This window comes from Squalius cephalus (assembly GCF_949319135.1).
Source record: "Squalius cephalus genome assembly, chromosome: 1".
Taxonomy (NCBI): Eukaryota; Metazoa; Chordata; class Actinopteri; order Cypriniformes; family Leuciscidae; genus Squalius; species Squalius cephalus.
The window spans coordinates 12,765,078-12,781,146 of NC_137122.1; the positions used below are offsets into that span (position 1 = coordinate 12,765,078).

General features: G+C 40.6%; 2 protein-coding genes across 3 annotated transcripts in view; both read left to right on the forward strand.

Moving 5' to 3' along the window:
- LOC307162581 (uncharacterized protein) overlaps nt 1-13,206 on the forward strand; it is a 46,853-nt gene extending 33,647 nt beyond the window's left edge. The window contains exons 5-7 of one of the 2 annotated variants that reach the window (XM_079878004.1): nt 6,791-8,378; nt 10,915-11,011; nt 11,289-13,206. In XM_079878004.1, coding sequence (XP_079734130.1) covers nt 6,791-8,378; nt 10,915-10,984 — 1,658 coding nt within the window. In that variant the 3' untranslated portion in view covers nt 10,985-11,011; nt 11,289-13,206. The remainder of the gene's footprint in view (nt 1-6,790; nt 8,379-10,914; nt 11,012-11,288) is intronic. The other variant, XM_079878005.1, reaches the window with a different exon arrangement.
- The window catches only part of LOC307162720 (uncharacterized protein), a 225,904-nt gene that overhangs the window by 87,199 nt on the left and 122,636 nt on the right, over nt 1-16,069 (forward strand). The gene's annotated exons all lie outside the window — the stretch shown is intronic.

The following is a 16,069-nucleotide window of genomic DNA, read 5'->3' on the forward strand; positions in this document are numbered from 1 at the left end:
CTCTGACGAAAGCACTAACTACGGTTGAAAGTCAAATAGCTGAAAACGGGACGCTATTGAGATCACTGAATAGCGACATCAACACGCACGCCAAAAATATGGAAAAGGTGTCCGCTAAAGTCGATACAATGCAAGGAGTGCTTCGTCAGAATAAAAAAGATACCAACCACTGTCTCACTGAGCTGGACAGCCTCAGAAAGAAGGTCACCGAGATGGAAGATAGGTCAAGAAGGAACAATGTAAGATTAGTAAACTTACCAACAGGTGCAGAAGGAGATGATCCAGTCGGATTTCTTTGTAAAATGTTACCTCAGTGGATCCCGACACTGGCCGGAAAATCCATAGAAATTGACAGAGCCCACCGAATCTTCTCTGCTAACCCCTCCAGACCGCGAACAATGATCTTCAGAGTGCTCCGTTACCGCGATCGTCAAGCCATACTGCAGGGAGCTCGCAACGCTAAACCTAAACTATCAGACAACACTCAACTTGAATTCTACGCTGACTACAGTGCCGAAACAGTACAGAGAAGAAACAAGTACAAAACGATCCGAGCCCAATTGCGACAGAAAGGCATCGACTCTTTTTTGATCTACCCAGCCATCCTGAAGCTCACGTACAATGGGGATAAATTATCGTTTGATTCAGCAGAGGAAGCTGAAATGTTCTTCGCGGGACAAGACACCCCTTCAACTCAACCGAAGGGGAATAACGCCAGGTCTACTGCTAGAGAATCCTTGCACTTCACAGACATGGAATGACTACAAACAGGTCAACATGTATAGACACATGATGCTTGAGCTTAAACCTTTTCTATTTGAATTATGATGACGCTTTTATGCACGTTTAGTTGGATTTTTTTTTTTATTTTTTTTTTATTTATTTTTTTTTTTTTTTATTATTATTATTATTATTATTATTTTATTTTTTAAGTATGCAGTGTTTTATCATTCCGCATCGGGGGCGCTAAATAGTAGCCTGTGGACTGGGTGTAATGTAAAGCAGTTTACCCATCAGCGCGGTCATCTTCCGTTTTGTATTTTCCTTTATCTCGTGAACCAAGGTTACTTCTACAAATGTGTTTCAGTTATGGAAACAGTGGAAGCAGTCCCAGTTAGGGGCTAATAGGCATAGGTTCATTGTTAGACATCGCTTCGTGGTTCTCACAGATGAAAACGGGGACGGGGACGGGGACGGGGACGGGGGCGGGGGGGAGGGAGGGGGAGAGGGGAGGGCTGTTCAGGGGTTTTTTCCGCATGGGATTGATATGTTTTAGCACAGGCGAGTGTTTCATGACAGTAAATTCTCTTATTTCATTATACACATCGGCAGTTTACTTTAACCTTATCACTCACAGTTTGTTTTTGGCATACCTCAATAGGGACAATGGATAGATACAATGTTATGTCATTTAATGTGAGAGGGCTCAACTCCCCATTCAAAAGGTCCAAGGTCTTAGATTTTCTTCATCGTAAAAACGTTGATATAGCGCTATTGCAAGAAACCCACCTTAAACCTAATGATACTTTAAGACTACAAAACAGGAGATATAAAATGGTAGCTGCCTCATCAGATGGTAGTAGCACCAAGGGGGTAGCTGTGTTAATGAGACGTAATTTGACTATAAACATAATTAAAGTAAGCTCAGATGCTTCAGGAAGGCTAGCATTCTGTTGTGCCTCTATTGAAGGAAGGAAAGTAGCCTTTATTAGTATTTATGCCCCAGCCATCTTTGACTGTACATTTTTTCAGAACATTACAAAAGAGTTGTTAACTTTAGATGAGTACCACCTGGTTATTGGGGCAGACATGAATACAGTTTTTGACAACATCCTAGACAGGTCTGCTGCTGTCGCTACTCGCACTCAGATAACCTCTTCTAAGGCTTTAGGAAATTTAGCAAAGGACCTAATTTGGTGGATCTTTGGAGACTACATAATCCTTCATCAAGAGATTACACATTCTACTCTTCAAGCCATAAGTCTTTTTCTAGGATAGATTACCTACTTATTTCTAGTGAATTGATTTCTACATCTTCTTCAATAAATCTTCTTTCTAGACACATCTCAGATCATAACCCTATTGAAGCAACATTTAGTTTTGGAGATATCAGAAACAATAAGTCTTCTAGGTGGAGGTTTAATTCCTCATTACTACAGAATGAAAGCTTCCTTAATCAACTAAAACTTGAACTTAGCGAATTCATAGACATTAATAAGGGCAGTGTAGAGAACCCAATGTTCTTATGGGCCTCCATAAAGGGATTCCTCAGGAACAATGCAATCAGATTTTCATGTCACAATAAGCATAATAGACTACGTCAGATTTCAGATTTAGAAAAAAAATGCGAACGATTAGAAAGTCAACTTAAAAGGAATTATAGTAAAGACATGGAATCTCAATTGAAGACACATCAAGCTGAACTGAACAATCTGTTACGGCATAGAGTAGAGTATTTAATGCACGTTACTAAGCACAAATATTATTCGCAAGGTAGCCGTCCAAGTCATCTTCTTGACTTACCTATCTCATTAGAGGAATTACAATTAGCGCTAAAAAGTATGAAGAGAGGGCGCTCCCCAGGCCTCGATGGTTTGCCGGTTGAGCTTTATTCAGTTTTGTGGGAGTTTTTAGGTCCTTTCTGGCTGGATTCTATAAACTTCGCTATCGAACAAGGGCATTTCCACAAAGACCTTAACACTGCTCTTATATCAGTTATCCCCAAAGCGGACAAAGACCCCTCTGACTGTGCAAGTTACCGGCCAATATCACTTATTAATGCTGACCTAAAAATTTATTCCCGTGTATTAGCTCGCAGACTAGAGTCAGTATTGCCAGATTTAATACATCCTGACCAAACAGGATTTATGAAGGGCCGTTTGGCTGCAGACAATATTAGGCGACTAATTCACATTTTAGGTGAAGCGCAGAAAATCCCCTCTTCTTGTGGCCTTCTCTTTCTTGACGCAGAGAAGGCCTTTGATAGGCTTGAGTGGCAGTACTTATGGCGTGTCCTTAAAGAATTCAAGTTTGGTCCTAAGTTTATTAAAATGATTCAGGTGCTATACGCGAACCCTTCTGCTAGAGTCTGTATAGGAGGTGTCATTTCAAATTTGTTTACTATAAACCGTGGTACAAGACAGGGCTGTCCTGTGTCCCCTTTGATCTTTAATCTTTCCATAGAACCTCTAGCGCAGTATATTCGTAACAGTATAACTATTTCTCCTATTCACATTGGCACTTCTACTCACAAAGTGTCAATGTATGCAGATGATACATTAATCTATATGTCAGATGTACAGAATTCTCTTCCCAACACTATTAAAACATTAAATATGTTTGGTACACTATCCGGTTTTAAAATTAATCTCTCTAAATCTGCTTTGATGTTAGTTAACAGGGATAGAAGTCAGTTAGTTTTACCTACTAATATTGCAATTACCAAAGAGGTCAAATATCTAGGAGTGTTAATTCAAACATCTATTACAGCCTTAACTAAATTAAACTACACAAATGTTTTGAGGAAGGTCGAGGAGGATACAAAAAGATGGTCTGCTCTCCCTGCATCTGTCCCGTCTCGCATAGCAGTGGTGAAAATGAATATATTACCACGCATTAATTTTATCTCCTCTATGCTACCACTATCTCCGCCGAAGGATTACTGGTCCAAGGTTGACTCTCTACTCACAAAATACATATGGAGTGGAAGGCGACCACGTATTAAACGGACCACACTACAGCATAACAGACTAGAAGGAGGTTGGGCACTCCCCAACTTTAAATACTATCATTGGTCATTTATCTTGCGTCCAATAAAGCAGTGGTTGGATCCAAACTGTATATCACCATGGAAGACAATAGAACAAGACATAGTTGCTCCCATTAGGCTTAGGGATTTTCTTTTTTCTGGTCTCTCCATTAACCATTGTACATTGAGGTATGGCCCAGTATTGACATACATGCTTCAGATCATTAGACAAGCTGAGAGATTAGTGGGTCTTACATCAAAATGGCATAAATCATCCCCTGTATGGCGTAATAACAAGTTATTATCTGGAAACAAGCCATTCATTCATGATGTATGGGCAGAGAAGGGTATATGGGTCATTGGAGACTTGAATGGTGAAGACTCTTTACTAAGCTTTAATGACTTGGTTTCACTTTATGGTATCCCTAGACATTCCTTATTCTTTTACTTCAGACTTAGGTCAGCTCTCAAAGCACACAAAGTTGTATGGGGCTCAGAGATGAAGGAACATCCAGTAGTCGGCTGGATACAGGTCGCCCCAAAAAGTGTCGTCTCTTTTCTGTATGCCAGGTTCCTATCATATTTATCTCCTAAACCTAGTACGTTAGCTTGGGATCGCTCAATGGCACTCAGAAGTAGTGAAATAGACTGGAACACAAGCTGGGATAATATATGTACCTCCTCTCATAATCCAAATCATCAGTTTATTCATATGAAGATATCTCATAGGGCATATCTTACTCCTAGAATCAGACACTTAATTGGTCATGCTCCTCATCCATTCTGTACTTTGTGCTCACAAAATGCTTTGGGAACTTTTATGCATATAATGTGGGACTGCCCTAAGATTTGTGACTTTTGGAACAAGGTGTTACAATCATTGTCTGATCTGATTGATATTCAGCTCCCTATGGACCCTGTTTTACACCTTCTCAATGATGACTCTAAACTTGAAGACATGAATGAAAGATCTAGAAAAATTTGGCTAGCTGGTCTTACAGCAGCCAAGAAAATCATTGTTCAAGTTTGGGTTCCACCCCACAACTTAGCCCATAAGCATTGGCTGAATACTTTTTTAGAGATTCTTTTTCTTGAACTTTCTTCTGCCAAGATCAACGGCGCTACACCTCGGACTATACAAACATGGAGCAATGGAATTGCCAGAGTTCAGGACATTTTACTAGGAAGCCACTAAGTGGACTGTTCTATAACACTGACTGTGCTACACTGATAGTTATGTTGTATCCCATGCGGTAGGGGTGGGTGGGTGGGTGGGTGGGTGGGAGGGAGGGTGGTGAATGTATTGCTATGTATCTCTGTATTGTCACAATACCTCTTTGATATTGTTCTCCAACAAGACAATAAAAATTGAGTACAAAAAAAAAAAAAAAAAAAAAAAAAAAAAAAATTTGATTCACAATGAAACGTTACAATTAGTTTACATGCAATGAGTAGCCTAGTTTTGGTTGTTGTTGGTGGCGTTATTGCATCCCTAGTTATGCCTACAATGCAAACTTGTTCCCTCGCGATTGGAAGCTCCTGTAGCCGTCACATACGCATTTCAAAACATTGCAACGTAAAATGCCACAAAAAGCGGTTTGTGAATATGTCTTAGTGAGTTAGGAGTCCTCTCGACTTCTTTTAAGCTGTCCCAGGCTTAGGTGCTACTTTTAGGGCTAAAATGCTTCGTGAATTACTCTTAGTCAAAAAAATTAGGAGTCCTAAAGTTACGAGTGACACGCCCATTATTTTTAGGAGTTGCTCCTAAATTTGCCAGTTAGGAGCTACTTTTAGCCTTAACAAAAGGGGTTATACAAATGATGTTTTATTAACAAAGTTCGGGAGGAGCACGTTCAAATAATCAAGCAATCAATCAATCAATCAATCAACTCATCAAACAATTACCATGTCTACCCTATCAGCATAAGAGGAAGCATATATATATATTCACTCTGTCAACTCGCCTAACTTCCTTGACAGTTTTCAGCATCCCTCCACCACCCCGACTCCTCACTCTTGGCTTGTTCTTTCACAGCCAGGAATACAGGGGGAGTACTCTGGGTTCGGGCCAAATACCGAGCCCGGAGCCCTCTCCTCGGACAGCACGCCAAATACGCATTTATTCTATCTGACTTATTTGTAAGTGTGAACTCGTGAAATGTTGTTTAGAGTTGTTTGGGACAATCCATGTACCCCAGGGGGTAGCACCTGGTTTCAGGAGATATCGTAAAGAGATATCAGCCAGAGAGGAGAAACAGGATTCTCCTAAGTTCTCAATCTTTCTCATTAAACCAATGACTGCAATGAAATGAAGACAATTTTACCAATCGCACTGCGACACTTAAAAATGATACCAGACATGAAAAGGGAAAAAACAACATATTCACAAGATACACCATATGCGATATATAGACAATCTTAATGAACTTTCAGTGCCTTGAGGAGGGAGAGGGGGGATGAGTTGAAGTCAAACAAGGGGACGAGGAGATAAGTTTGGGCAGGAAGAGGTCCTGAGCTCTGTCTTTGCTATCTGCTGTCCAGGGTGCATTTTATGGCTTTATTGCAGGGTGAGCTTTGTTTTAGCAGGAAAATCAGTTCTTACACTAATACTTTATTAAAATCATTCAAACATTAATGTACCGTGAACTGACATGAACAAACAATGAACAGCTGTATGTTTATTAACTAATGTTACAGTAACTAATGAACCATATTGTAAAGTGTTACCAATATGGCAGTATTGTATATTTTAATGTTAATATCATGTTAGATAATTGTTTCATTTATCAAAAATTTGTAATAGTTCTTGCTAAAGAAACATGGGATTCGTGCCTAAGATAAATTTACCTCATTCATGGAAAGTTTCAAGGACATATAATCAATATATAAAAAGGCATCAGATTATCATAATATTTTATAACAGTTGTCTACTTTCTACTATTACATCAGGACTCACTTTCATGTCCTTTCACTTTATATTTCTCTCTTTGAATTATTTTGATGTACTGAACATTAAATAATTTTTTTTTTCTTTGATTTCAGACCTGATGGAAGAGAGCGAGGAGAGTGAAGAACTGAGTGAAGTGGAGGAGGAACATCATGTCAAACCTGGAGGAAAACCTTTGAGTCGCTCAAAGACTAAAAAGACATTTTTAAAGAAAAGAAGAGCCAAGAAATCTTTCACCTGCACTCAGTGTGGAAAGAGTTTCGCAAGCAAGCGTAGTCTTGATGCTCACATGAGGATCCACACCGGAGAGAAGCCGTTCACATGTGATCGGTGTGGAAAGAGATTCTCATGTAAACGAAATCTTGCGCGTCACATGAAGATCCACACCGGAGAGAAGCCGTTCTCATGTGATCGGTGTGGAAAAACATTTCTCTGTGCATCAGCCCTGAAGATACACCTGACAGTTCATACGAAGGAGAAGCCGCATTCATGTTCCGTGTGTGGAAAGAGTTTTTCACTGCGGCAAACTTTACATAGACATGAGAAAAGACACACTGGTGTGAGAGAGTACATGTGCTTTGAGTGTGAGAAGACTTTTATAACAGCGAGCGATTTAAAACTGCACCAGAGAATTCACACTGGAGAAAAACCTTACAAGTGTTCACACTGTGACAAGAGATTCAATCATTTAATAAGTCTGAAAACCCATGAGATGATCCACACTGGAGAGAAACCTTACAAGTGTTCACGCTGTGACAAGAGATTCAATCGATCATCAAATCTGAAAACACATGAGAGGATCCACACTGGAGAGAAGCCACTTGCATGTGATCAGTGTGGAAAGAGTTTCTCTTTTAAAAGTAACCTGAAGATACACATGATGATCCACACTGGAGAGAAGCCGCATGTATGCCATCAGTGTGGAAACAATTTCATATACAAACATGATCTTGATGTTCACATGAGAGTTCACACCGGAGAGAAGCCGTTTAAGTGTGATCAGTGTGGGAAAAGTTTCAGTCGATCTTCACACCTTAATGTTCACATGAGGATCCACACCGGAGAGAAGCCGTTCTCGTGTGATCAATGCGGCAAAACATTTATCTGTGCATCAGAGCTGAAGAGACACCTGTCAGTTCATATGAAGGAGAAGCCGCATTCATGTTCTGTGTGTGGAAAGAGTTTTTCACAGCTGCAGACTTTACATACACATCAGAAAAGACACACTGGTGTGAGAGAGTACATGTGCTTTAAGTGTGAGAAGACTTTTATTACAGCAAACTGTTTAAAACTGCACCAGAGAATTCACACTGGAGAAAAACCTTACAAGTGTTCACACTGTGACAAGAGATTCAGTCAGTCATCACATCTGAAAACACATGAGAGGATCCACACTGGAGAGAAACCTTACAAGTGTTCACACTGTGGCAAGAGATTCATTTGGTCATCAGATCATAAAAAACATGAGAGGATCCACACTGGAGAAAAACCTTACAAGTGTTCATGCTGTGAAAAGAGATTCAGTGTGTTATCATCTTTGAAAAAACATGAGATGATCCACAGCAGAGAGAAGCCGCACACGTGTGATCAGTGTGGAGAGAGTTTCTCTTTTAAAACTCCCCTGAAGAGACACATGAAGATCCATGCAGTGGAGAAACCACATAAACCCAGTCTGAGATCACGGTGAGTAGTTTATTTTCATGTTCTAAACAGCAATATATAGTAATATACACCTAGGATGACTTGAGGGTGAGTAAATCATGGGCACTGATTTGGAAGCCAGGAGAAACATTGAGCCTTGAACAAACAAGTTCATGAAGTTTTAAATTATAAGGCTTTTAAGTCCACAAATCACCAATGTTCCCTTTGGATTTAATGTAGTAATGCTAACTGTAACCATGGTATTGTGGCAGAAATAGACAAATGTAGCGCTTATACCTGTATTTATTTCCTGTTTTCGGTTGAAGTCCATAGTAGTCAATTGTCGAGTTCACGCCCGTGATCATAGGTAACTAACTGCATGAACTCGACAATCGACTACTGTGGACTTCACATCTACTGCAGTCAGATTCAAATACAGGTATGTGCACTGGCTGAAATAACATCACTTTTATTAATATCTTTCACATCTACTGCAGTCAGATTCACACGTGTTCACTCTGAAGGAATCATCTAACATGGATGTGCACTTTTAATGACACATCAAGGATGTTAAGAGGCTAAAAGCAGGTTTAAAACTTGCCCCATTGAAGTCAACAGGGTGCAAATTTTAAAAAGAGGATAACACGGTGTAGGCAACACCGATTTTTGTCGTTGTTCTCTGTACTGACAGCACTCCAAATTTACCAAAAAAATTGTGTATGTGTGTGTTTTGTCCCACATGGAAATAACCTATATAAACATATGTGTTTAATATAGGTTTTAATATAGGTTTTTAATATAAGTTGCATATATAAAATTGGCCGTTTTCCTATATTATATGCACCTATATGTTCACCTATATATGCACCTATATGTTCACCTATATGTGCACCTATATGTTCACCTATATGTTTACCTATATATTAGTAAAATTATTAATATCCATAGCTACTAGGCCTACACTGTAAAAAAAAAAAAAAAAAAAAAAAAAAAAAAAAAAAAAAAAACAGTATACAATCTGTAAATCTCTGGCAGCAAAGTTTCCAGACGGATTCCGTTAAAATACAGATAATAACCATTTCACAAAATTACAGGCAAAAACCGTGAAAATACAGAATTGGCTTTACAGTCAAAATGAATTAAATTACAGTACATTACTGTTGATAATGGCTTATTAAACCATGGAAAAACGGATAAATGATGTCAAATTACATAAAAAAAAAAAGGTAAATTTAGGGTTTTATAAAGTTATTTTATAATAATGCTGTCTATCTACAGTAATTATCTTTTAATAATTCAATACAGGTCTACTGTAGCCTATGTAGGGTAGGCTACTGTATGTACAAATACTATTATTTAACCTTAAAAAAACTCACATTAACCCCCACATGCTTAATAATCTGTAAGGAAAACATATTGAATAGATGCAGATTTCTGCAGTTATACCTTCTTTTCTTTGTTTTCTAATTTCACAGAAAAAATCTGTAAAATATTACTTTGTAAAAATACAGACAAGTTCCTTTTAAAAAACGTAAAATATATGTAAAACCAAAATACAAGGAATTACCTGTACATTTAATAGTGGATCTTTAAATTACAGCAAATATCTGTAAAATAACAGGCATTCACTGTATAATGACAAAACAGTAAAATTCTGTAAAAAAATACAGACCATTACCTGTAAAATTACGCTTTTTTTTTTTTTTTTTTTACAGTGTAGACAACATAAATAAATTTACCTTATTTATTGACTTAAGAACAATCAAATAGTACAAGAACAAAAATAAGACAAAAAACTGAACAGAAAAAAAAAAAAAAATTTATCTTTTTGATCTTCTCAGCTCCGTGAGCTTCGAATTGATAGATGTGCCTATCTGAGCTAGGCATCATGTATGACAGTTACCAAAGTGAGATATGAGCTACAGAATGACCAAACCTGCCATGAGCTATATATAGGAGACATATCTTGTATGTAAATATAGGGCTTATATGTGGATATAAATAAGCAATACAGGAGACATATATGGCCTGTATATGCACATAATGCACCTCAATTTTGCCTATATGGCATATATATGTATGCAGCATATATATTATCATATATGTGCATATAAACTGCATATAGGTTTCATATATGTATCCTCATATAGGTTTTTTCCATGTGGGGTAATGTATGATTTCATTTCTGTCAAGCTGTTGGTGAAAATAAGAGCTTGTTCTTCAGTGATTTTCCTGGTAAAAAAATAAAGGTTAATAAGTTACACAAAGGGAATACCGCATCAGAGTAAACATCACATGCATCTGTACGACGTGTTAAGAGTTTATTTGAAGCGCTGAATATGAAGCATTTTCATGTTTAGGAAAACTTGGCTTGTGTTGTTTCAGCACTAGATGATTTATGTTAGTTTTGTTTGTTGTGTTGTTGTGGCTTCAACAAAACCTGATAATCTTAAGTTACATGATCAAGGTCACTATATTTTTCAACATGTGATTAGCCTTAGTACTTAGTTCAGAGTCTGAAATATTGATTATTCCTCTCTCATCATGATTGTAAGAAATGAAACTTGTTTGTTTTTAGCAGAACTGCCAGAAAGCATCTGGAAGGAGAGGACGGAGAGAACGCCAGTGATCCAGAACCTGCAGAATGAAACATCAAGATACTGAAGAACAAAGAGGTTTGTGTTTATTCTTGATTCCTCATTCATTCATCATGATGAAGAACATGCTGATGCTCACCAGATTTACATTGTTTCATGACAAAACTAGTGATTTATAACACAAATCATCTTCATGACATTAAAATAGATCATAATCGTGCACAGCAGTTGTTGACCAGATTTGATGAGATTAAAATGACTGTTGAGCTCATCAGTGATCTTGACTTTGAGCTTCACTTTTCATTTCACGTTTGTCTCTCATTTGAAATCTCACTTGATTTAATGTTTCTTTTAGACCTGATGGACGCGAACGAGAAAGGAAAACAGAAGCCTAAAAAACTCTTCAAATGTAAATCAAGTCTGAAGATTCTCATGAGGATCCACAGCGGAGAGAAACTTTACACATGTGATCAATGCGGGAAGAGTTTCACTCAGGCCTTCGTTCTGAAATCACTTCTGCCTTCTCATTCAGAAGAAGAGCACCAGAAAAATTACACTGGAAAAACACTTTCATGTTCAGGAGCTGAAGAAGAGGCTGTAACACTTTTAACAGAGATATGAATCTGATATTCATTTTAACTCATTGTAACGAATACGACTCTGGGTAAATATGAATTAGCTCAAGAATATGGGGAATTTTGAGATATTAATATTTATGACTCATGGTCATAATTCATAAGTCGCATGTACATTTATTTTATCAATTTCCGAGATTACCTGGTTCTGTAACTGATCTGACCAACATTTAATTCGTCCAGCGAAATAAATATAAAATCATTACAGTCAAGAAGAGATATTCACAAACTTCAAGAGAGTTTCATATCCTGGCCACGGACATCAACTTCCTGAGTTTATTAATTGAAACTACTCAAGTAGTCTATATTTCGAGCTTGTAGCTTAAGATCTTTTAAAGTTTCATTGACTTATAAGGTGGATTTCCAAACACAGAGGCAGTGAAAAGTATTTATGAATTTTAATAAATGCAAAACTATGATTATATGAGCTATGAATATAAACGTACGTAAAAATGCAAACAATAAACAAACAACATATAACCAAACAATAACATAAGTGATCAGAATGAACTGAAAGAAAGAAAAAGGGGGAAAAGAGAAGAGAAGAGGAAGAAGGGTAACTTAATTCGCAGACCTAAGAGAGAGAGAGACCAGGAAATCAACTTTTAGGTTGATAGATAGTACTTGCGAGCTGTTGTACTCTTTCAGTGCAATGCTGGAAAAGGGGACGCGCGCGTGCGCGTGTCCGGCTGGTTTGCGTCTGGCTTCGTCTTCTGGGTCGTTTCGCAAGACGATGTAAAGGCTTACTTGAATTTAAGTTACCGCGAAAGTTAGGTTCGTCTCCCGGGATGGGAGAGGTTTCAGATCTTGGTTGCAGAGACGGCAGGCTTTTTCATGGTGCGGGCCATGTGTCCGTCCGAAGAGAAGGCCGGAGCCTTTCAGATGTTTCTTGGAGCCGTGGAGAAGAGGATGAAGAGCGGTGAGCGAGGAAGGAAGAGAGTGTGATGAGGGGGTTTCTGCCTTTTAACAAACATCTGTTTACGCCTTCTCTTGGAACGACAGCGAATCAGATTGTCTTTTCTGAGGCGGGAAAATTCTCTTTGTGTGAAGAAGAAAACGCCTACTTTCACCATATGTCTTATGAGAGAAAGAATTCATATTTCTTCTTAAGATTGTACACCTGGAACAATACATCTTACTGTAATAATATGTGCGGGACTGGTTGAATTAAAACAGGACGGTCAGACAGATACCAAGAATTACAGGTAGATATTGGACACACATAACATTATGTTCATATGCATCATTACACACAAATAAAGCTTGCTTAAACACACAATAAAATGGTCAGTATTTCCGTTATGGCATGTGAAGACACTTGAGAAACACAGGAATACATATCAAACATTTGAAGAGTTTTCTCTGAAATGTTCCATGTGTGTTAAGGTGTTGGAATGTTGGCTTGCAAAGGAGCTGGATGAGCTGCAGCTTTGGAACCATAAAGGTTTATGACCAGGTCGAGGTCGTATTACAAGACACTATTGAGTGATTTTCTTTCAATGAACCTTCAGAAGTAAAGATTTTACTCTAGCAAGTCGCACCTCTATTATAAATTTGTAATGAATGGTAAAATGACATTTTACTATGTGGAAGTCCATATATGGAAATGTGCTTCAGTTGCATCTCGTGGTGGGTTTCTGGTTGAAAGTCCACGAGTGTGTGTGTGTGTGTGTGTGTGTGTGTGTGTGTGTTCTGGAATGTCCTGAGGCTGTAAAATCACAGGAAGTCCATGCCGAACTAGGGGGGTTTTACAAAGGGGGTCTTAAAAACAGGGTCCTCTTTATGGCTCAAATGTCCCTCTGGGGAAATTATTAACCAGACGATGTGTTTTGACGTCACATGATTCCTTAATTTGAAAAGCAGATGCCATTGTTGCTACATAATCCCCCCTGTTGTTAGACGAAATCCGGGATGGACTTCGTCGAACAACAAGTAGGCACAATGGATGGCAGGTGGCTCATGACGATCAAATAGCGGGTGGTTGCTAGGCTGATGATTCAGCTCAAGTGAGGTTGAGGTGGTCGATGTCGTGGGACCCCCCCCTTTTTCACGGTTCGTAGGAACTCGCCAGACACGGCTTTGTGAGCTTGGCTGTGGATGCTCACGTCTTGTTGAGTCTGGTACAGGATGAAAGCCAAGACGAGTGTCGGGGCGTGGTCGGTGACCGTGGAGATGCCCATCACAGTGTTAGACTTCCTGAGTGTGAGTCTTGCCTTGGTGATCAGGAGTCGGGGGTGTTCTCTCTTAATGCGATGCCGGATGCCGGACCTGGTGATGTCCGATTGTGGCTGCTTTCTCGCGAACCACCACAGCATCCTGTTGGAGGAAAAAGAGAGAGAGAGAGAGAGAAAGGGAGGAAAAATTTCAGCGATGGATGTTCTTGGTTGACTAGGGCATCTTGTTGCTTCGCTGAGGTTGGTATGCCACGTGCTTCGATGTGCCATGAGTGGCGTTGGAGCATCATTGTTGGCATAGGAAAGGTCTGTTCATCAGAGGCCCGCATGACCTTCTTTGTACACAGCGGAGGTAGTGTAAGCGGCTCTGAGGCGTGCAGTGTAGTTGGTAAAGTTTGTTCGTGCTGTGTAGTCACTGCAATCGTGATGGTGGTAGGTATGTGGCGCAGACATTGGTCTGGTTGCACAGCTGCAGGTCAGAGATGACCTTGAAGCAGCAGGTGTCAGTGTTCGTTTTCTGTGTCGGTGTCAGACGTGGCTGCACTGTCTTCATCTGTTGTGTAAGAAGACTCGGGCTCATCAGGGTTCTGGAGAGAGTGGCTATAGGTTTGACGGTCAGGGCTTGGAGTTCTGGACGGCGGGTGATGCTGGTTCCAGAATCTTTCTGAGCGCTTGGTCCGACGCTTTGGATGAGCACCGTCACAGTCGTGCTGCCACCTGCTGTCTGGCTCTGAGCAGTGCTCAGAGACGGAGTAAATTGTGTGTGTTTCGACAGTCTTTTCATCCATAGCCCTTTGCTTGGTGTAAGCCTTGTGGGCTAAGTCTCTGAGTTTTCGAGTAGACATGGTTCGTGGGCAGACGAGCACACCGAGATGTTTACTCACGCTGCTATGTAGATTCCGCAGAAATAACGTTCTAAAGTTCACATCTTCTTCCATACCTGGGGTGTCGGTTGCTCCGAAAAACGTTTGTCGGAGTCGGCCATAATAGGAGTTTGGGTGTTCAAGTCGGGCCTGTTTCACGTCGAGGGCCGTGATAAACCCTTGGTCAGATTCTGGGTCAGAGAATTCATGGATCAAAGCTTGTCGCAGTTGCTTGTAATCAGCTTTGACAGCCTCTGGTTGTCGATCCAGGAAGCTACGCACTTCTCTATTTGCGGTGATTCGTAACAAGTAGAACTTGTCCCAAGCTGTCACGTTAGCGACAGTTTGCAGGTGAAAATCAATGTCTTGAAGGTAAGAATGAACACTGTGGTCTCCGGCAAACGTAGGAATGTTTCTGGCCAGCTTGTCAAGGCTGGTTGGACGAGAGCTGTTGCTGGGGGCCCAATCCGTCTGGAGAGGATTCTGACCCTTTACAGCTCTTGGTATTTGGCTGACAGGCGAGGTGTTGTGCAGTGGGCTTTCGCCCCCCTTTTCAGCTCTGGGTGTGTGGCTGAAAGGTGCGGACTCGCTGGAAGGGGGAAACGGTGTGAGATGTTCTTCCCCTTCCCTGTCACTGTTAAGTCTGTAAGCATGTCTCAGTTCTCTGCGAACCATGTCTAGTTCGTCTTCGAGATCGTGTCTCTGTTGAGCGAGCTCATGGATTTTAGTCTCTGCTCTCTCAAGGAGGGCTTCAGCCTGTTGGAGCCTTTCGTTGAGTTCCTTCCGGGTGAGTTCCTCCGACTGTTGTCTTTGGTCTGTGTGCCGATGAAGATCGTCTAGGGCATTTTGAAGTCTTTCAACTTCCTGTTGTAGCGTTGTGTCCGTCTCGTCCTCTTCCTCGGTCAGGGAGAGTAGCTGGTCTAGACGGCTCTGTGTGTGTGCTCGGTCCTCCAGGGCCTCTGTGGCCTGGAGCTGTAGTGCGGCTGTCTTTTGCTGCAGGTCGGCGTTGCTCCTTTCGCTGTCCCGGGCCCTGGCGACGAGTTTGAGTGCAAGGTTTCCGAAGATTTTGGACAGCTGCTCGTGGCTGTATGTCTGGGCTGGATCATGGGACTCGAACTGGCTCAGGTCTGTGTCCCGTTGCTCTTGGCTCGAGCGATGTGGGTCCTGGGGCAGCACGGTCTTTGTTATGTCCCTCAGCCATGCCTCAAGGTCGTCCCAGCGGACTGCAGGACAGGGTGAGCTCGACATCTCGGCTTACTGTTGGCGAGAGAAGCACAGCACACACAAAAAGAGACAAAATGCAAGTTTGTTTTAGGGTCAAATGAGCTATACTCATACGGGCTAGGCCGTTTATGAGAATTTCGGGCTAACTGATGCCGACAGTTAGCGGAGCCAATTTCGTGGGTATGGCTAAACCCACAATAGAGATTTTGACAGGCGGTAGCCTGGGAGTCGTCTAAAGAC